This window comes from Crinia signifera, chromosome 6, assembly GCF_055691185.1.
Source record: "Crinia signifera chromosome 6, ASM5569118v1, whole genome shotgun sequence".
NCBI lineage: Eukaryota > Metazoa > Chordata > Amphibia > Anura > Myobatrachidae > Crinia > Crinia signifera.
The window spans coordinates 67,423,043-67,446,564 of NC_139222.1; the positions used below are offsets into that span (position 1 = coordinate 67,423,043).

General features: G+C 43.0%; 1 protein-coding gene across 2 annotated transcripts in view; it reads left to right on the forward strand.

Moving 5' to 3' along the window:
• Positions 1 to 23,522, forward strand: part of SAMD8 (sterile alpha motif domain containing 8) — a 43,773-nt gene that overhangs the window by 12,328 nt on the left and 7,923 nt on the right. Inside the window, exons 2-6 of one of the 2 annotated variants that reach the window (XM_083146222.1) lie at positions 6,109 to 6,207; positions 7,273 to 7,305; positions 9,090 to 9,673; positions 17,619 to 17,714; positions 18,274 to 18,391. In XM_083146222.1, the coding sequence (XP_083002348.1) occupies positions 6,196 to 6,207; positions 7,273 to 7,305; positions 9,090 to 9,673; positions 17,619 to 17,714; positions 18,274 to 18,391 (843 nt within the window). In that variant the 5' untranslated portion in view covers positions 6,109 to 6,195. The remainder of the gene's footprint in view (positions 1 to 6,108; positions 6,208 to 7,272; positions 7,306 to 9,089; positions 9,674 to 17,618; positions 17,715 to 18,273; positions 18,392 to 23,522) is intronic. The other variant, XM_083146223.1, reaches the window with a different exon arrangement.

The window sequence follows — 23,522 nt, forward strand, 5'->3', positions numbered from 1 at the left end:
GGGGTCATCGGTGACGATGACACCTCACCCCACCCTCACCCCACCTGCCCCCAAGGCTGTGATTGGTCCGTGGGACCCACGGACCAATCACAGCCAAGGCGCGACATTTAAACTAACGGTGACTGCGCTGCAGACGCCATTCCGGTCTGGAATAGCGTGCAGAGCGGTCTCCGTGCCTATCTGCCGTGATACTGACCTGATCCTTGCTAATACTTACCTGATCCTTGCAAATACCTTACCTGATCACCTGATCACTGCTTGTAGTGTGCTGGACGCTTCCTGGATCTGACTTCTTGGGACTTCCTGCTGCTGCTGCAGTGTGATAGAGAGATAGAGAGAGAGATAGAGAGAGATAGAGAGATAGTGACAGAGAGAGCTATATTTTGTGTCTGCTACCCCCCCTTTTTGGGGGTGCAGGGGTTTTTTATATATATATAACTGTCAGTGCTGCTGCTGCAGTGTCATAGAGTGATAGATAGTGATAGATAGTGAGAGATAGTGAGAGATAGTGAGAGATAGTGAGAGATAGAGAGATAGAGAGAGATAGTGACAGAGAGTGATAGAGAGTGTATATTTTGTGTCTGCTACCCCCCCTTTTTGGGGGTGCAGGTTTTTTTTTTATACATATAACTGTCAGTGCTGCTGCTGCAGTGTCCTAGAGTGAGAGATAGTGAGAGATAGTGAGAGATAGTGAGAGATAGTGAGAGAGAGTGACAGAGAGTGATAGAGAGTGTATATTTTGTGTCTGCTACCCCCCCTTTTGTGCTGATCAGTATATCTGTGCTGATCAGCAACTTTTTGGGGGCGCAGGGTTTTTTTTTTTTATATATACCTGTCAGTTGCTGCCAGTTGCACTGTCAGTTGCACCAAAGGTTGTGCACCTGCTGCCCCTCACTGGTAATCAGTGTTGCATCACTGATCACCTTTTTTTTTTTTGAGGCTGCTGTGGGGTCTTTTTTTAATTTTTTTTTTACACACACTGTGATTTTGTGGGTGTCCTGTGGCCACTGTGCGCTGATCAGTGACGTACATCACTGATCAGCTTTTTCGGCACAGGGTTGATCTATTTTTTTTTTTTTTTTATCAAATTCCTGTTGCCTTTGAGCGCTGTTCAGTGACGGACGTTACTGACCAACATCTGTGCTCAATTTTTGGCGCAGGAGCTTTTTTTTTATTTTTTTAACCCCTTCAATTTTTTATTTTTTTTATTGGGATCAAATTCCTGTATAAAGTATTTTTTTTTTTTCTGCACTACATACACACTACACACTACATACCCCCCGGGTTGAAATAAAGTTTGTACCCCCCCCTACACTATACACGTGTTGAAACATTTCACTACCAGTAACACAAAAATAAAAATGGCATCCCAAATGTCATCCCAAATGTCATCCCAAATGTCATCCCAGTCATCCAGAAGAATGTATTCAGCGGAGGAGGCATATGCCATGCTTGCCTCTGACTCTGACACAGCCAGTGATGCAAGCGGGGAATTTGAAGGATTTGTCTTAAGCTCCTCTTCCTCCTCTGGTGATGAGGGACCCCCTCAAAGACGCCCCCGTAGAGCAGCTGAGACCCCCCCCCCCCCAATAATTGATCTCGTATGGACCCCACCACCAGACAATTTTGAGCCCCAGGTTCCTGAGTTTTTGGCCATGCCAGGAATCCAATTTGATTCCACAGGTCTCAGAGAAATTGACTTTTTCAAATTATTTTTCTCTGATGATTTTATAAATTTAATGGTGGACCAAACTAATTTATATGCCCAGCAGTTTATTGCTCAAAACCCCACGTCATCATTTGCTAGGTGGACCCCTGTAGATGCAGTAGAGATGATGACGTTTTGGGGTCTGGTGTTTCATATGGGCATAGTAAAAAAGCCAGAAATTAGGCAATATTGGAGTACAGATGTTCTGTACAGCACCCCATTTTACCGTATGGCCATGCCCCGGGCTCGATTTGAGACGATCCTTAAATTTTTGCATTACAATGATAATGCACAGTGCCCTCCCAGAGATGATCCCACCTTTGACCGGCTATTCAAAGTCAGGCCGGTCATTGATCATTTCAGTGCCAAATTTGCAGAGATGTACATCCCTGAAAAATTTATTTGTATTGACGAGTCCCTTATACATTTTAAAGGAAGGGTTAAATTCCGCCAGTACCTTCCCAGTAAGAGGGCAAGGTATGGCATAAAAATGTATAAGCTGTGTGAAAGCACCTCAGGGTACACCCACATGTTTAGGGTATATGAAGGGAAGGATTCAAGAATTGAACCGCCAGAATGCCCCCCCTCCCTCGTAGGTGTTAGTGGAAAAATTGTCTGGGATTTAGTGCACCCCTTCCTGGATAAAGGTTATCACCTCTATGTGGATAACTTTTACACTAGCATCCCCCTGTTTAAGGCCCTTGGTTCAAGAGGTACAGCAGCTTGCGGTACTGTGCGCAAGAACCAAAGAGGCCTCCCAAAAACGCACATTGCCCAAGTAATGAGAAGGGGTGAAAGCAGGGGAATATGCACCGAAAATATGTTGTTGGTCAAATATAAGGACAAGAGGGATGTCCTTATACTGACAACAATTCACGGAGACAGTACCACCTCCGTCCCTGTACGAGGTACCAGTACCCACACCTCCAAACCTAATTGTATCCTGGATTACAATAAGTACATGGGCGGAGTGGATCTTTCAGATCAGGTACTGAAGCCGTACAGTGCCCTGCGGAAAACAAAAATCTGGTACAAGAAGCTGGCCGTGTATATCATCCAGATGGCACTGTATAACGCTTACGTGCTATTCCGTTCTACCGGCCAGAGGGGGACATTTATGCACTTTCAAGAGGAAGTCATAAAGGGCCTAATATTTGGGAACCAGCAGGCAGAGGGCCCCAGTACTTCTAGTACTGGCCCCCGTATTGTACCAGGGCAGCATTTTCCTGATGAAATCCCCTCCACTGGAAAAAAGGGCAGGACACAAAAAAGGTGCAAAGTTTGCTATAAAAAGGGAATAAGAAAGCAAACTATTTTCCAGTGTGACACTTGCCCCGACAAACCCGGCCTATGTATAAAGGAGTGTTTTAAAATATACCACACATCTATGGATTATTAGGTTCATAATTTCACCGTGCTTCGGGGGTCTTGCTAATGCCACATAGCACCCACCATTCATTCCACCAGAATCTGAGCCGCAAAATCCAAAAATCACTCCTTCCCTTCTGAGTCCTGCCATGCACCCAACTGGTATTTTTCGGTCACATGTGAGGCATTGCCGTACTCGGGAGAAATTGGGGCACAGATTTTGGGGTGCTTTTTCTCCTTCATACCTTCTGAAAATGAAAAATTTTGAGCCAGAACTGCATTTTTGTGTAAAAAAATGTAATTTTTCATTTACACTGCCCAGTTGTATCAAAATTGGTGAAACCCCTGGGGGTTTGAAATGTACACTATACCCCTAGATGAATTCCCTGTGGGGTGTAGTTTGCAAAATGGGGTCACTTGTGGGGGGGTTCCACTGTATTGGTGCTTTGGGGGTCTTGCTAATGCGACATAGCACCCACCAACATTCCACCACCAAAAATCACTCCTTCCCTTCTGAGTCCTGCCATGCACCCAAATGGTATTTTTTGGTCACATGTGAGGCATTGCCGTACTCGGGAGAAATTGGGGCACAGATTTTGGGGGGCTTTTTCTCCTTCATACCTTCTGAAAATGAAAAATTTTGAGCCAGAACTGCATTTTTGTGTAAAAAAATGTAATTTTTAATTTTCACTGCCCAGTTGTATCAAAATTGGTAAAACCCCTGTGGGTTTGAAATGTACACTATACCCCTAGATGAATTCCCTGAGGGGTTTAGTTTGCAAAATGGGGTCACTTGTGGGGGGGTTCCACTGTATTGGTGCTTTGGGGGTCTTGCTAATGCGACATAGCACCCACCAACATTCCACCACCAAAAATCACTCCTTCCCTTCTGAGTCCTGCCATGCACCCAACTGGTATTTTTTGGTCACATATGAGGCATTGCCATACTCGGGAGAAATTGGGGCACAGATTTTGGGGTGCTTTTTCTCCTTCATACCTTATGAAAATGAAAAATTTTGAGCCAGAACTGCATTTTTGTGTAAAAAAATGTAATTTTTCATTTTCACTGCCCAGTTGTATCAAAATTGGTGAAACCCCTGGGGGTTTGAAATGTACACTATACCCCTAGATGAATTCCCTGAGGGGTGTAGTTTGCAAAATGGGGTCACTTGTGGGGGGGTTCCACTGTATTGGTGCTTGGGGGGTCTTGCTAATGCAACATAGCACCCACCAACATTCCACCAGAATCTGAGCTGCAAAATCCAAAAATCACTCCTTCCTTTCTGAGTCCTGCCATGCACCCAAATGGTATTTTTTGGTCACATGTGAGGCATTGCCGTACTCGGGAGAAATTGGGGCACAGATTTTGGGGTGCTTTTTCTCCTTCATACCTTATGAAAATGAAAATTTTTGAGCCAGAACTGCATTTTTGTGTAAAAAAATGTAATTTTTCATTTTCACTGCCCAGTTGTATCAAAATTGGTGAAACCCCTGGGGGTTTGAAATGTACACTATACCCCTAGATGAATTCCCTGAGGGGTGTAGTTAGCAAAATGGGGTCACTTGTGGGGGGGTTCCACTGTATTGGTGCTTGGGGGGTCTTGCTAATGCAACATAGCACCCACCAACATTCCACCAGAATCTGAGCTGCAAAATCCAAAAATCACTCCTTCCTTTCTGAGTCCTGCCATGCACCCAAATGGTATTTTTTGGTCACATGTGAGGCATTGCCGTACTCGGGAGAAATTGGGGCACAGATTTTGGGGTGCTTGGTCTCCTTCATTCCTTGTGAAAATGACAAATTTGGAGCCAGAACTGCATTTTTGTGTAAAAAATGTAATTTTTCATTTTCACTGCCCAGTTGTACCACAATTGGTGAAACCCCTGGGGGTTTGAAATGTACACTATACCCCTAGATGAATTCCCTGAGGGGTGTAGTTTGCAAAATGGGGTCACTGGGGGGGTTCCTAACTTTTAGCATCTTATGGTGCCTAGAAACCTACATGGTGCCTAAAAAATAATCTCATAAAAAGGAGGCTCCAAAATCAAGTAGGTGCTCCTTCTATTATGAAGCCTGTGGTTTGGTCAACGTGCACACTAGGGCCACATATAGGATATTTATGAAAACAAAAGAATTGGGGGAATCAATTTTTAGTCACATTTCTCTAGTAAAATGTACTGTGTTCCTTAGAAAAATGTATTAAAATTGCAAATCTGCAAAAAAAATGAAATTTTGAAATTTCACCTACACTTTGTTTTAATTCCTGTGAAACACCTAAAGGGTTAACAAACTTCCAAAATGCTGTTTTGAATACTGTGAGGGGTGCAGTTTTTGAAATGGTATCATTTATGGGGGTGTCTCACATACAAGTCCCTCAAAGTCACATCAGAACTGAACTGGTCCCTAAATAAATCAGTGTTTGAAATTTTCTTGAAAATTTGAGAATTTGCTATTCATATTGTAAGCCTCCTAGTGTCCAAAAAAATTAAAAGGAAGTTGAAATAATGATGGAAACATAAAGTAGACATATGGTCTATGTTAGTTATTAACTATTTTGAGTGGTATGATTATTTGTCTCACAAGCAGAAAATTTAACATTTTGCAAATTGCTAAATTTTCCATTTTTTTACGACATTTTGGTATTTTTCACAAAAAAACACAGACTGTATCGATCCAAATTTACCACTAATTTGAAGTACAATGTGTCATGAGAAAACAATCTCAAAATCACTGGGATAAGTAAAAGCAAAAAAAAGTTATCCCCACTTAAGTGATACATGTCAGATTTGAAAAAAAGGGCTCTGTCAGGAACGCAAAAACTGGCTCTGTCAGGAAGGGTTAAATCTACACTTTGGGGAATCCACAGTTGGCAACCAGATAAGCCTGGCACAGGCTCTGCGTACTTTACTACTTCATCTGGGGCTCAATATGTTGAGTTTGTTTTTTTATAGTGTATTTTGTTCATGTGGGGGAAAATGGTTTTTTTTTTTTTTTTTCTGTGGGGGGTAATTTCTGTGTGTTTTCTTTCCAGTGGGGGTCCTTGACAATTTTACAATCTTGTTCCATGTGCCTTGAGTTGAATAAAAAGATTGAAATGTAATAATTTCAGGCTCTTTTCATGGGGGAACAGGTGGGTAATTTTATTTGCCTCTAAATGTTTGAACAGAAAACTTTAGGCATTACCTAACTTTAGCTACAGGTTTACTGCTTACTTATGTTCATTTTGTTTTTGTTTAGATATATGTTATACATTGATGACACACTTTTGGTATATTTATCAATGGGGCTTTAAAAAACATTGCCACATTGTCTTCATTTATAGACTGTTTTTTTGCCATTGGATTTAAAAAGGCAATGTACTGCTTGTACTGCCGGAAATAGTGGCCATTGTGGGAAGTAATTGTACAGCTCCATCACTTAGTCCAGGAACTAAATCAGTGGGAAGGAATTGAAATGCCCCCGAGGTTGTCACATGCTTATGTCAATGTTTTTAGCAGATGGCTTTGAAAGAACCAGATGTTTAAAGGCTGACAATCGTGTCCTTTCTAACTTGTACCCGAACATTTCCAGACTTCCCTATTAACCCTTAGTTTGACAGTCCACTGCAATGCTACTTAAGCAACTGCAGATTTGTAAATCCCCCCAGCTGTATGTGCAACCTTCCGCATCACAGTGCTCACATCTCCCTCTGCAATGAGAACAGTTGCCCAAGAATGTAATTTCCTGATCACAGCAGAAAATCACAGTGATTCATACCCTGTTCCACCCTGACATGAAACCGCCTACTGCAGGACTCCCTTCCTAGCACTCAGCAAGCATAATCCGTGCGGTCTGTGCAAGCTGCCGGGACATTACAGCACTGCTTACAGCACATCAGGGCTTCTCGTTTACAGCCACCACCGTACACTTGGCATCCATCCTTATGCAGCTTTATCATAGTGCTGATAGCCGTGTAACAAGTCTGATAAATACAAGGGAGACCTTTGGCTTTATCCCTTATCACTAAAATGTTAATATTTTTGCTTAGTATTAAAATCTCAAGGGCTCAGTAACTTCTTTACGTCTCATGGCCACAGGAGTCATGGTCACTGTACAGTTGGCTTCCCTTCGGCTTTCACTCTATCATGACTTATGCTGACATTTTCTAACGATATTTTGGAAAACTTAATTTCTTTCTTCTGTCTCAATACTTAAGGGCTGTGATAACTCTCCAGAGATGACTCCACAGGTACGTTCTATTTGTTTTGTGGCACGTAGATATTTATCTTTTACACTGCAATTATAAATAGGAATGTAGTTATTTTATCAAACTTTAGTAACCGTTACCAATTATTTATTTACAAAGGGCTTTTCTTTATAGAATATTGTTCAACACTTTACAGAGAATATTTATTCCTCCACGTCACTGTCCTAGTGGAGCTTGCAATCTGTATTTCCTACCACAGGACCACTAGGGTTATCAGTGTTTGAAGCCAGTTAACCTACCAGTATGTCATTAGGGGATGCGGTCAGGATGCCTGCCTTCCCTATACCGGCGCTGGCATCCCGGATGCAGGTGTCGGTTTTCTGACTGCGGCTCAGCCATTTGGTCATTGGTTGTGGGAGGAAATCAAAGTACACAAAGGAAACTCATACATACGTGGGCATTTTTGCACAGCGATGACGGGGGAAAATACATTATGCAGGAGCTGGCATCAGCACTCTGGGCGGCTATTGAGCTGAAAGCATCTCAAATGGTAAAAGTGAGCTGCGTTCAGCTCAAATTTACCCAGTGTGTATGGGCGTTTAGTTATATGATTCAGCAGATTTTGGGACAGATTTTAGGACTGAATTTGGGAGTTTCTAATCTGGCATACAGCAGACTTGTGATTTGCCAGCAACAACACCTATAAGTGAATTCTATTCTGTTGAAATAGAAAATTGTGTATAATTGTGTCACTGACCCCTTCTCTTTTGCATGATCATGAACAATGTACATGGTTGGAAATTAATTCAGGAAAACTGTCTGAGAAAAAATAGTGCGTTATACAGATCCACTGATGTCTGTGCCATGTCAATTATAAAGCCCACTATATGTATATGTGTCACTGGACCAATTTGTGGGCAGAATGGTATGCAACTCAAGGAACCAGAGCACAGAATGAGCCCAGAGTTATTTATTTCAGATTTAAATGCTTTTACATGGAGTGCATGCTTGAAGATTTAGGGGGGTATTCAATCCCAGGTCACGGCTGTTAGTACCACCTGGCCCATTTTCGATTTGCTCGACCGCAAATCACCAGGCGGGATTCACTATCCCACCAGGCGATCGGCGAAAAGGGGGGTTTGTCCACGTAAACGGGCGTGGATTGTCAAGATCCGCCCGTGATCATGACAGTTCATGGCTGTTCTCGGCAAAACGGGCCCGATGGGTCGATCTGCCTCTTCAATGCTGTTGGTGAAGACAGCTTTGACTAGGTGCCCTCCGCTATTTCCCCCTGTCAGAAATAGCAGCAGGGATTGAATACCCCTCTATGACTATGGCTCATAAGAATACATACCTGCTTTGAGATTGAGGACTGGCAGCTGAATGGTAACTTACAATGTGTTTTCCTGCCAAAGCAGAACCAGCGTTACCTCATGCTTAGTCTACAATATACTGTACATTAAGTCATTCAAAACCACAGACCAATAATGGTAATAATTTGATGCATAATTAGTACAGATGTCCCGACCTCACACTGAACCATTGAAAGAGGAAAACTAGTTCTTCATTTAGGAAATGTAGGTTGAGACATGGTAATCACCGTTTGTTTGCGCTTTAGGCTAATTATGCATATTAGAATGCCAAATTACTTAAACAGAATGATATCCATGATATTACATTGTAAATAGAATATGTTGCTGTTATCTTACATTGCAGCATAAGTCTATGTGCAATATAATACAGTTCATATCACTCATGTGTCGTCTTCAATTTTAATAAATTGTCATGTGCCGCAAAAACTGAATCCATATTGTCTCTTTACACAGGTATCTCCTAAAACAATGGCAAACAGTCAGTTATGTATGCGCCGCTGGACTACAAAACATGTGGCCAAATGGCTGCGGGAAGAAGGATTCTGTGACTACGTGGATATCCTGTGTAACAAGCACCGCTTAGATGGCACAGCTTTGTTAGCATTAACAGAGTATGACTTGCGCTCCCCGCCATTAGAGATTAAGGTGCTGGGGGATATCAAGCGTCTTATGCTTTCTATTCGCAAGTTGCAAAAACAGAATGTTAGTGTCCTAGAGGAGTTAGGCTTGAGCAGCGAACCCACGCCTGGAACCCTCAGCCTCAGCTCTCCACCAAGTCCTGACTGGTTATGTAATGGGGAGCTGCCTGGAGAATATGATGGACACGGAACAGATTCTAGCGTGGAACCACATCAGTACTCCAATGGAAAGCACAAACATCCACCAAAGAGACTGGACCCAGAGTACTGGAAGACCGCCATCAGCTGTATTTACGTTTTCATAGTGTTCGGCTTCACCTCCTTTGTGATGGTTATAGTACATGAACGTGTTCCTGACATGCAAACATACCCACCTCTACCAGACATTTTCCTGGACAGGTGAGTCAATGCTCTGTGTAAGCAAAGGCTCTGTATATGAAAATGTATTTGTTTTCCGAACTCCTACACATGGGTGAGATTTATTTTTCTTTGTTTGATGCTCAGTTACAAAAGTGTAAAAGTTTAATAACTTGATATTCTTTGTGTAATGACCAAATCCAGGACTTCAATAGTTAATTCTGCTCCATATGTATGGCCAAATAGGGCCTCCCCGGTTACATAAACCTTGTGAGCTGGGTAACCAGGTTTGTGATTAAATTAGAGCATACGGTTAGCATTCCATAGCTAAGCATCCCATATCATAGATTAGGGGGCTCTCATGGTCACCTTTAATAATGACTATGTGGTTAATAGTGAATTTGGAATATATTGCATTTAAACATATTAGCAGATAGTAATAGTAGTGTTCACCAACATGTCCGTGCTTAAGTATAGGCGAGCATACTAATACTATCTAATGATGTATGCAAGGTCAGCTTGATTTTTCCTAAAATGCAGTGGTACTCTCCATATCAATAAGTGCCTGTAGAGTGATGTTTTGTAATGGGAGAATAGAATAAAGTCTATTCACCTTCATAATCAGGAGGTTCCAACTCTATCTGTAAGAGAGAACTCATTGCTCTGGTCACCCTGGAAAATGACATAAACTGCGCCAAAAACACTTTTTAAATGGGCGTAAGTCTTTTGTGGTGGTTTAATTGGGCGGCTTTTTCTCTTTTGATTTTTTAATGTTGGTTCCTTCGGACTATGAAAATGAACATATTCTGTTGTACCATGCTCATTGTGCATTGATACATACATAAATACTGTACATACATACATTTGTTCATTAAAATCTATTGAAGAAAAAAAAACGGGGACCGTCCAAGCGGCGGCTGGGAGGCTGAAGCTTGTAGCGGCATTTTGCCGGGTGGCGGGATGTGGCTGCTGAACATTTTGAAATGACTGGCCTGACATTTCAAATTATTCAGCAGCCATATCCCGCCGCCTGGCAAAATGCCGCTACAAGCTTCAGCCTCCCAGCCGCCGCTCGGACGGACCCGCTGCCCGCCACTACGAGCTGCCTGCCCCCGCCACTGCAGCAGCTCCCCGGGACTATTACATGCAGTAAATCGCATGTGTTTCATTGTATGTAAAAATCTCACATCAAGTAGCAGATCGCATGTGAGCCTCCCAGGGAGCTTCCGGGGGGGCTCTGGGGAAACTAGTCCGACTTGTTTTTAGGACAAATCGGCCCAGTGTATGGGTGCCTTTTATAGTTGATTTTTCTTTTAATTTTTACATTTTAATTCCAATACTAATATAAAAGCACAAAAACAGGCACGTCATTTTGGAAGATATTTTCTCTTACAAAGTTAATCTTTTTAAAGTTACTTTTTTTTTTAATATGTAATACTTTGTATGTTCTTACATTCATGTCAGCAGGGATAATTTCCATGTGTGTTTTGCTTTCAGGGTCAAGGGTGTCTCATTCTAGAACAGTGTTATGAGCAGTTGACATTTGTACCAAGTTCCACTGAATACCAGAAGTCACTTTAGTTCATTGTCTCTGCTGTAGTTAGCAAATCAAGGACTGGGACAACTTATGTTGTAATGTGTTGCTCAATACTAGCCCTTGATATGTGCTGGGCCTAGGAGGCACATTCGGACTACGCTTACATAATTAGCATTTAAATGAGTTCAAATAAAACAACTATTGAAATAAATGGTATGGTTTTACAGGCATGTCCAAACTATGCCCCTCCAGCTGTTGTGAAACTACAAGTCCCATGATGCTTTGCCACAGTTTTGCTATTCGGGAATGCTAAAATGATGGCAAGGCATACTGGTATGTGCAGTTTCACAGCAGCTGGAGGGCCACAGTTTGGACATGCGTGGTTTAGGGGAAGTGTACAATTAATACTCTGGTAGTTTAGTCATATAGAGGTGTGGTATATAAAGTAAACTTTCAGAATGTTGACATAAATGGACAGAAGGTCGACATATGAAAAGCTGACACAGAAATAATGTTGACATTGTGACTGCATGTCAACAGTTGGATTTTGCATTCCCATGTCATCTAACCCTAATATCATAATGTTGACCTACTGAATCAGAATGTACATTGCATAGTATACATCCTTGAAGTACATCTGTTCATACAATAATCTTTAATTTGCAGAGATTCAAGATACATTTTCTATCCCCCATAATTTTTTGCATATTTGCAAAGTAGACCTATTCACGCATCATTTGTGTTGAGGCTTAGCTCTAGGACCCTATCAACCATTGAGAATTTGATACTTCGGAGGGCTCATCTCCACCTTGTATACATTACTCTCTCCCCATCCTTCGGATGGGATACGGTCACTAGGTCTACAAGCGTTAGTCGACATGACTGAAGGTCGACACGGGGAAGGTCGACGGTCAAAAGGTTGACATGGGGGTTATCAGTTTTTTTTTAGCCGACACGTGCCGACAGGTGGTATTTCATGCCCTACCATCCACTAGGGCGTGGTGGGAGAATAAAATAGTGTGCCAAGCGTATCGATGCACCGTGCCCGAAGCATGGCAAGCGGATGCCGTGCTACGTTTCAGTGCCAATGTCAACTGTGTCGACATTTGGGACAAAAAGTGAAAAACCCCATGTCAACCTTCCTGAATGTCAACATACAGTAGTTGCTGTCTACCCAATGATCCATACCCCTTCGTATTATAGAGACTCTCATGAGAGGGCCTGGGAATTGGATTTGGGGGAAATCCTTGATGCTGATGATTGGTCTGGGATTTATACAAACATTGGTACTTATGTAGTATCTGGGCTGCCGATTTTTTGATTGTATGCCTTAAGTTAAGGCATACAATCAGATGCGATGCGATGCGATATCGCATCGCATCGCATCGCATCCGATATCGGATGCGATGACCCGATTTTTCCATAGGAATCAATGTTAAAATGATTCCTATGGAAAAATGGGTCCTTTTCATACCCCTACTATCCAAGTGGGCATGGAGTTGGATATAAACCTGTGGCGAGCGTAGCGAGCCACCGAGCCCGAAGCGTGGCGAGCGAAGCGAGCCCCGCGAGGGGACGGTATTCGTCCCCTCGCGGGGCTCGCTTCGCTCGCCACGCTTCGGGCTCGGTGGCTCGCTACGCTCGCCACAGGTTTATATCCAACTCCATGCCCACTTGGATAGTAGGGGTATGAAAAGGACCCATTTTTCCCATTGAATTCCATGTTAAAATGGACTCAGTCCATTTTAACATTGATTCCTATGGAAAAATCGGGTCATCGCATCGCATCGCATCGAATCGCATGGTCGCATGCGATGCGATGCGATCTCCCGATCCGACCCGATTTAGAAATCGGCAGCCCAGATACTACATAAGTACCCAAACATTGCTTCCAGCTCTATTTGTGTAAGACCGAATAAAACGCATATAAACTATTCTGTAGGTGGTATTACGTCACCACTAGACTCAATAAGATGCACCCAGAGGTCTCCCCATTATAATAATGTACATTCTTTCCCATCTGGTTGGATTGCTCCTCTGCGGCGCAAAGTTAAGACTCTAGCTAGCTCAGTATCTCTGCATATCCCTCTTACTGCCAAACATTTTCTTCCCTACCAGAAGCATCTTGCCACCAACGTTGTTTACTGATCTTGCCATTGCGACAAGATGTTGTATTGCGTCTCGATGGAGACCTGTTCACCATCCAATGTTAGCTGAGATTATTGCTAAAGTTTGGCACATCCACCCGATGGAGTATATTACACATACTCTTATAGGTTCCAGATGGAAATGTATCAAGGTTTGGGAACCTTGGACTTCTTATTTACCCCTGCATTCACGTGATTGTTCCCAATCCCTCTCCCTCCTACTAGAACTTATTATCCCTTGGGGCGAATAGGGCCGGTCAGGTTATTTTATATTCTCATTTCTTATTACCTATTATTTCTCTTCCCCTTTCCCCTCTTTGTCTCCCCCCTCTACTCTCCTTTCCATGCCCCTCTCACTTTCCCCACTCTTTTCCTGTTTAATGCTAAAAATCTCTCGGTACTTATCTGGGTGCCCGATTTTTTTCATCACACGTTAAAAAATCGCATCGCATACAGGCTTATCGCATGCGATGCGATTGGACCCGATTTGTAATCGCACAGGCGCCCAGATGCCTGATTCCTATGTTAAATGACCCCCCAGACCCGATTTTTGATTGTACACCCACCCTGATGGGTGATTACTATGTTAAATGGCCCCCATTGTTAACGCCACCCCACTATCAACGCCAACCCGAAGCGTGGCGAGCGGCGGCGGTACGCGTCCTCCAACCTTTTCATACCCCCACTATCCACGTCGGCGTGGAGTTGATATTATATAGTGTAGCGAGCCACCGAGCCCGAAGCGTGGCGATCGGACGCGGAATACATGTGAAGTAATACGCGTCCCCTTGCGGGGCTCGGTGGCTCGCTGCGCTCGTCACACTATATAAAATCAACTCCATGCCGATGTGGATAGTGGGGGTAGGAAAAGGTCAGAGGACGCGTACCACCGCCCCTCGCGGGCTCGCAGAGCTCGCCGCGCTTCGGGTTGGTGTTGGTACTGGGGTGGCGTTAACAATGGGGGGGGGGGGGGGGCATTTCACATAGTAATCACCCATCAGGGTGGGTGTACAATTAAAAATCGGGTCTGGGGGGGCATTGAACATTGTAATAAGTGGACAGAGGGGGGGGGGGGGGCCCTAGACTGCACACCCTGTAATGAGAGGTGCTACCTTGCTGAGATTTTTAGCTATATGCAAAACAGAGGGGGGTTGCAGGTGCACTATGCAATCATTACTGCTAACATGTATTCCTTCCTTTTATAATTAATTTCTGAGGATGTTAGCATACATTTGGCCAAATATATCTACCTGCTCACCACTCCAGGGCATCGCTACTTTACACATAGACTCACATAAACATATCCTTTTTCTATGTATGTCTTTTTTTATATGTATTTTTTCACAATTTTTTTCTTTTTGACACACCCTTTATCACTATTAGTTGCTTACACATACCCTACATTCTATGACACTATACACTCTATTACACTTCACAGCTATATTTTATTTATGTGATGCCCTGCGGTGGTTTTGCTGGACTGGTTTGGGGGTGCCCTGTGCCCCAGGCATGAACCCCATAGTGCTAGGGACCTGCTCTAATGAGGAGACCTTAACGTGGTGAGCAGGTAGATATATTTGGCCAAATGTATGCTAACATCCTCAGAAATTAATTATAAAAGGAATACATGATAGCAGTAATGATAGTGCACCAGCAACATTGTAATCAGGCATCAGGGTGCCTGTACAATGTAATATCCGGTATAATCGCATCGCATGCCACTAGTTAAGGCATGCGATGCGACGCGATATTAAAATTGTACACTCCTCCCGGGAAAGGCTCAAAATCAGGTACCATCGCATCGCATGCCTTAACTAGTGGCATGCGATGCAATATATCCGGCGCCCAGATAATACACAAGTACCAATCTCTCTCTCCTCTCACACTTCTTTACCTCGATTCTTAAGGTGCCCATACTCGGTACAATTATTGTATACAATATCTCATCTCATCTCATTGCATCGCACAGGTTTTGCAATGTGATGAGATGAGATCTAGTACAAAAAGTATGTGCAGCACATACTTTGGTACTCTTTACCTAGAAGGGCGCCCATAGCGGGCATCGCATGTACATCGCATGCCATTATAATGGCATGCGATGCGACCGATGCGATGCCCACGATTTTACATAGAAACACATGTTAAAATGTAAATCGCGTCGGTTGCATCGCATGCGACCAAAAAAATCGCATGCGATGCGACCGACGCGATTACCCATAGGGAACAATGTTAAATGTCCCAATTGACCCGATTTTCCATAGGGAACAATGTTAAATGGCCCACAGAGGCCAAATAGGCACCCTGAAGTGTGAAATGGCCCCCACAATTGTTAACGCCACCCCACGATCAACGTCAACCCGAAGCGTGGCGACCGCAGCGAGCCCGCGAGGGGCGGCGGTACGCATCCTACGTCCTTTTCATACCCTCACTATCCACGTCGGCGTGGAGTTGAGAATAGAAAGTGTGGCGAGCCCGAAGCGTGGCCAGCGGACGCGGATACCTTCACAGGTATCCGCGTCCCCTCGCGGGCTTCACAGGTGTCCGCGTCCCCTCGCGGGGCTCGCCACGCTTTGGGCTCGGTGGCTCGCTGCGCTCGCCACACTTTCTATTCTCAACTCCACGCCGACGTGGATAGTGGGGGTATGAAAAGGTCGTAGGACGCGTACCGCCGCCCCTCGCGGGCTCGCTGCGCTCGCCACGCTTCGGGTTCACGTTGATCGTGGGATGGCGTTAACAATTGGGGGGGGGCATTTCACACTTCAGGGTGCCTATTTGGCCTCTGTGGGACATTTAACATTGTTCCCTATGGAAAATCGGGTCAATTGGGACATTTAACATTGTTCCCTATGGGAAATCGCGGTAATCGCGTCGATCGCATCGCATGCGATGCAACCGAACGCAATTTTTTACCTTTCGATGCCCAAGATCAAAATCGTGGGCGCCCTTCTAGGTCAAGAGTACCCATACTTTTTGTACTAGATCTCATCTCATTGCATTGCAAAACCTGTGCGATGCAATGAGATGAGATGCGATATTGTATTCAATAATTGTACCGTGTATGGGCACCTATAGTTTTTCTTTCCATTACATCTAAAAATATAAAAGCGCTGTTTATGCATTGTTTCTGTTACTGTGTTGACTTTAACAAATACTGATGTATACATTATTATTTTGACATACTATATTCACTCTTATTATAATCTTACACTATTGTTCATTATTTTGAGAATTCTGTGTAGGTCACTTTCTTTAGTAATGTTTTTGCATACCATCTCTCTAATAAACCTTGTCTTTAAAAAAACAAAACAATTCACTTGCAATTTGGCTTTTTTTCCTGCCATTGTGGTGATTGGTCGCATTAAATAAGCCCAAATTGCATGGAAATGACAGTGGGTTCAATACAATGGTGGTTCTGTGCGCATCACAAGTCATAGCACAAGCAATCTCTTGGACTGCTTCCAAGTCAGAAGTCAGCATGGTGTATGGCCATCTTCAAGCAGATACTGGATATGTCTGCTGCAATCCCACCATAGTACATTTTTTGAGTAAATGTCTCTTTTCAGGGAATACCCCCCAAATAACTTTGATTGGCCCCACAATATGAAAGACCATACACACTTCATAATACAACTATCTTTGCATTTAGTTGAATTCTTAATGAAGTTAGATTAATATTCATATAATTTGCAAAGTATAATTTGAAATGTATGGTTTAGTGGTAAATAGTGGCGTTTTGTTTTACTGTATCATAAAGCACTTTTATGTGGACATGTCCGCATATTTCAATACACAATATATGAGGTAAAGGTCGTATGTTGGATACAGTATCTGTCACTGAAAGAAGCTGAATACATTCCAGTACGTCATTTCACATTGAGCAAAACAAAGTGTCAATTTCACCTTCGATTCTGTCCACAATAGGAGCTAAGGTCATGTCTGTTCCTTTACCCATAGTACACTGCTCATTGTTCTACATTGGGAGGCAGATCTTAGCTTATTATTGTGTATGTAAATAGTTCCAATTGGAGAAAAAATGTGAATAAAATGTTATGATTTTGTTACTAAACATTTCATAAGCTGTTTTGTTCCAGCATTCACGGGATCATCAAAACATGTCTGTGTTATGCTGCTCTCTTAGGAGCACAGTGCCACCTAGTGCTCATTTAACATAATTTCATATAGTGATGGGGTGGTTTTTTTTTTTTGCTCTCTTTTAATCAGACCTCATACTCTTGTTTTGTTTTTTACAGTTGGTAAATGTAGTTGTCCATGTACCTAACTTCTCCCCTACATTGCTGTGCAGCGTCCCCCGAATCCCCTGGGCCTTCGCAATGACAGAGATGTGTGGAGTGGTACTGTGCTATATCTGGGTCCTCGTACTGCTTCTCCACAGACACAGGTAGTTTATGATAAAGACTCGCTCTATATCTCATTGTACATAAACCTAATGGTTTAGAGCTTTTTCCTAACTGTATAAAATGCTCATGTCCAATGTTTGAACTCGTTCATAGCTGCAGAAATTATTTTAATGTAAAAAACAAAAAAGTTTTAATTCAGTGATCAAATAGCATATTGTGCTCCCTTCACTTGTTAACAACAGTGTGCATGCAAATATATATATATATATATATATATATATATATATAAAATAAAATGTAATATATGTAATTTGTAATATTAATTTGTCACCTCAGAATCTTGTGCACCACAAATTTACATTTGATTAGTGACCTATTCTATGTTTTTCTTTCATAGCTTGTTTTAATTTATATTTTTTTATCACTTAAGTATAGTTATTGGGTTTTCAGAAAAAAAAATACATACACAGTCAAAAGAAACACACAAATTCACAATATTGTATTAAGAACGTTGCACAATAAGAACGTAAAAGAAAGTGTGAGCAAAAAAAGGCATTCTTGTTATTGGTGAGCCTTATTCTTGGTCTTTTTCTTCTCAAGGTCAATTCTCTTACGTAGACTCTGCAGCTTGATGGGGACGGTTTTTCTCTTGCGATGCATCACCATGTTTGTCACGTCATTGTCCGTCCCTGGGGAACACTTGCAGTGTTCCGGAAAGGTAAAAAGCAGCCTGTCCGCATGCATGTGTCAATACAATGATCCTCCTTCTGTGAGCCACAGCTTGTGTGCAGTAGTAACATGTCATAAAATAAGTTAGTATTTGCTTGTGCTTACAGATCAAGGAGTCCATTCAAATAAGGCCAATATGTGTGTGATGCCCATGATGTGCTGTCATGTCAGCGTCAAAGCCTCTTAAGTTGCTCTGATTTCACCCTTAAATTGTACTTTTTAGTCTGCGTCCCCATCGCAGTGCATATTGAAATGAGATTTGGGACTTTCGGGCAGTTCGGCTCATATGCACGCTGCAAAGCTCCTAATTTAACTGACTCCTCATCAGTATAATAGGATTTACATTCAAAAGCATTATAGTGTTTCAGCAGAGTTCGCTGTTAAATCAAGAGAGCAAAAAACATTTGTGTGTTCCACCCATTCATATGATCTGGGTCACCTAGGAAACACTCGCACACTCTTGCTGGTCCGTTCAATTTGTAGTGTGGTGTTGAATGAATCTTGCATACATTCGTACGATTACGAACTAGTCCAATTTAAAATGCCTATTTGCATTACTCTTAGTGGTGGGGCGCGAATTGTCAGCCATATGTGATGTGACAGAAGTGCATGAAAGAAGTGGGGAGCCAGATACCAGAAAAGTGACCATTTTGGATGTTAGTGGGGAAAAAGGAAAATATGACGCTTCTAAAAGGTGTCAGATGTCTGATTTAATGGGGTTTTTTAACGCAGTTTGCTCTATAAATGTTAATCAAACATAATAGCTAGATATACAAGGGTGGTTTCATATGTGTGGTAAAAAAAAAAAAAAGCTAAATTTTTTTTTTTTTAATTGCCTTTACTTCTCAACATAGTCTTCCTTGTGGGCAAAACACTTTTTTTTTTTTTTTTTTAACTAACATTAACCCTTTGCGTGCCAAGGGAATATGTCAGATTAGGTGTAAAAATTGTCAAGCAAACATTTTAACTTCTCATAATGACCTGTAATATTTACCTTTTTATATAGGAAATATAAAATTTCTTCTACGATCCCCATGGCAGCCATACATTGGGATATTCCCTTCCCCCACTAGAGCAGACAGGATTGGTTTCTCTTGGGACCGCCCACCTTGGGTATAATGGACCCCTCCTTCACCTCCCCTGCATCTTTTTTCCTGTCTCCGTTTAGAAGTAGACAGAGTAGGACAGATTATTTTTTGTTTAAACAGGGTTACCTCAGAGCAGCATGGAGCTGATTGGGGTGGCTCCCCGGGGAGAAGAAGGTGCAGGAGGCCAGCGGTATTTGTCTCCTTGCACGCGATATCCTGCCATGGCAGTACCTGGTCCGGACGTCATACACTGCGTGCTGGTGTATGGAAGAAACAGGTCTGCTGGGGAGACTGTGCGGCAGCCCCGCTGTAAAGCCGCGGCTACACACGCTGGTAGATAAGGCAGAAGGGGCGGAAGTGCCGGTAACGCGTCACTTCCGCCCACAGACGCTGGAGGTGCGTCTTTGAATCCAGTCCCACCGGAAACGCTGGGCAGTGGTTTGAGTTCCGTTTAGCCGTTCTCAGCACAGAGGGCGGACAGGGAACAGTTAAATAGCCAGCAGTAAGTCCTATAATGGCGTCTATCTGCTTGGTGTGTTTGCATGCTGTTTGGAAACGCTGCAGTATTTACCATGGAAGCGCCTTCTCCCCAGAAGCCGGATGATGCCCCAGTGAGGTAAGCCCTTTGGTTTTGGGCATCAGCTTCGTTATTTTGAGCTAGATATTGAGTGTAGTTTTCTCTACATTTTTAGTGCGCCTGTCTCTCCTGTACACAAGAAGAGGACAGCAAAGAAAAAGTTCATAGAAGCAGTTTGCATGACATGTGATCAGACCTTTGCTTCATGTCAGAAAAAGTCAGTATGTGAATTGTGTGAAATGGCACAGTCTAAAGTGGCAAAGAAGCCAGAACATTCGGAAATGCTTAAAGAGTTAATGGCATGGATGAAGCAGAATTTTGTTTCTAAGAATGAATTTGCTCAAAGTCAATCTACTAAAAGGTCTAGAGTACAAGCAGAGTTTACACCTGAAGAGGATTCTTCTGATGAGTTTGAGTGTGAAGATAAGGAGTCGTCTGACGAGTCTGGTGAAGTGGAAGATGTCAGATCATTTAACTTAGAGCTGGTAGAAAACCTGCTGAAAAATATTTACAAAGCCATGAATTTCAAAGAGGTGGCCTCCACATCGGACAGAGACCCCTTATATGAGGACAGAGATAAGAAGGGGAGAACCTTTCCACTTAACAAGATGGTGAGAGACATGATAAATAAAGAGTGGATCAATGTCGACAAAAAGTTTACCTTGTGTAATAGGGTAGAAAAAATGTACCCATTTAAGGATGAGGACCTACTGGGATGGTGTACCTTACCCAAGGTAGATGCAGCGGTGGCAGAAATCATATCAAAATCTACTATACCAGTTGAAGATGCTGCGGCATTTAAGGATACCATGGACAGAAAAATTGAAAATTCTTTCCGTAAAGTACACTCAGCCTCTGCAGGCTCCCTGAAAGCCAACGTGGCTATGGCCTCTGTTGCTAGGGCCGTTCGACTTTGGGCCTCCAACCTAAAAACGGATATGGAGGAGAAGATATCGAAACAACACCTTCTAAAAAATTTAGAAGTCATGCAAAAGGCCATCGACTATATGTGTGAAGCCTCACTAGACGGGGTGTCCTTTGCAACCAAGGCTATGGCAGCAGGTGTAACAGGGCGTAGGGCTCTATGGCTTAAGCCTTGGAACGCGGACGCTAATTCAAAGAATAAGCTCACGAACTTTCCCTTTGAAGGCAAATTCCTCTTCGGCTCCAAGCTGGACACTATGATCCAGAGGATTTCAGGGGGAAAGTCAATCCGGTTACCCCAGGAAAAGAGGAATCGCTTCAACTTTCCGGCCTCATCTAAACAAGCTTATAGGGAGGCGAAGACCTACCGCCCTGGCAAGACGTATTACAAGAGAGGGAATGCTAATACCTCCAGGCAGTCCTTTCGACAAAATTTTCGTGGCCGATATCAACCAGAAAAGGATTGGGGCCAAAAGGGAAAGTTATGACTATCTTCAGGTGAAGAAGATTGGGGACAGACTTATGCTGTTCACAGAGTGTTGGAGGATGATGATAAGAGACACCTGGGTGTTGAACATAATACAACAGGGATACTGTATAGAATTCGAAAGAATCCCCTCCCATCACAGATTCATGAAATCAAGGATACCAGGACTTTCAGAAGAAAGAGAAGCGCTGTTCTTAAAGATCGATCAACTCCTACAGTCAGGGGCCATAGAGTCAGTGCCAGAAAAGGAACGCAGAAAGGGTTTCTATTCGAATCTATTCCTGGTACGGAAACCGAATGGCTCATTCAGAACGATTCTGGATTTGAGGGAGTTGAATGTGTATATAAAACAGATAAAGTTCAAGATGGAGACCTTGAGTTCTATTGTGATGGGGATAAGAAGAGAAGACTACCTCGCATCGATAGATCTCAAGGATGCATATTACCACATTCCGATCAATCTATGGTACAGAAAGTTCCTGAGGTTTTCAGTGGCCAATCATCATTTTCAGTTTACTTGTCTGCCCTTTGGGCTGAAAACTTCACCAAGAGTTTTTACCAAGGTGTTAGTGACAGTGATTGCAACACTAAGGATGCAGAAGATTCAAGTATGGCCCTACTTGGACGATCTGCTCATTGCAGGAGAGTCTCTAATAGAGACAGAAACCAATGTGAAAATGACCATAGACCTATTACAGTATCTAGGTTGGGTCATAAACAAGGAGAAGAGTCAGCTGCTACCGGTACAGAAAATACAATTTTTGTGAGCCATGATAGACACGCAGCAGTTCTCAATTTCTCTTTCGCCAGACAGATGCAGAAAGATAAAAGAGTTAGTCGACATCTTACTACAAAAGAGAAGATTTCCCCTAATTATGGCCACCCAATTACTGGGTATGATGGCCTCTTGCATCAAAATTGTTCCTTGGGCACAGTGGAAAATGAGGAAACTCCAATGGCTACTGATTCCTCTACAAAAGAGAGGGTGTGGCGACCAACACCTGATCTCATTACAACAGGAGTTGAAGAAGGATCTAATATGGTGGACACAGGGGCTAGAATACAGAAAGACCAGCCTAAAGGAACCTGTGTTTTGTATAGTAACCACAGACGCCAGTCTCTTCAGATGGGGCGCCCATGTCGAAGGGAGGTCAGTCCAGGGTATTTGGACAACAGAAGAAGCAAGGAACTCATCGAATATGAGGGAGTTGCAAGCGGTAAATTGTCTGAAAGAAGAAATCGGCAATTCCCATTTAAGAATTATGTCGGACAATGTCACTGTGGTTTCCCACATAAACCATCAGGGGGGCACAAGAAGTATAAAACTTATGCGCATGTCAGGGAAGATAATGTGTTGGGCAGAACACAACTTGAAATCCATGACAGCAGTGTATATCCCAGGAAGAAGGAATACCCTGGCAGACTTCCTGAGTCGAGAAGTAGTGTCCCCAGGAGAGTGGCAGTTGAATCAGGAAATATTCTCCCAAATAGAAAGAAGATTTGGCAGCCCAGAAATAGACCTGATGGCAAGCTTTGGGAAAAAGAAGATGAACAGCTTCTTTTCAAAATCTTTTCATCCGCAGGCCCGAGCAATAGATGCTCTGTCAGTAAAGTGGAACTTCAGACTGGGATACATATTCCCGCCCTTCCCTATGATTGGAAAGGTCCTGAAGAAGATAAGAGAAGACCGGGTAGAAGTGATAGCAATACTACCTTACTGGCCAAGAAGACCTTGGTTCGTCAATGTTCTGAAGATGGCAGTACAAGAACCTTGGCCCCTACCCGACAGAGTGGATCTGCTGCACCAGGGTCCGGTTTATCATCCAGAGCCCAAGAAATTATCACTAAAGGCATGGAGATTGAACGGAAAATCCTGAAAAGACATAACCTGTCCCCCCAGGTTATGGAAATGATGCTGAAAGCCAGGAAGGACATATCATCCCTGGCATACTACAAGACATGGATCAGATTTATTGGTTGGGGCCAATTCAGAGGTGATTTCTCCTCCATAACAACGGATAGAGTGCTACAGTTCCTTTACGAA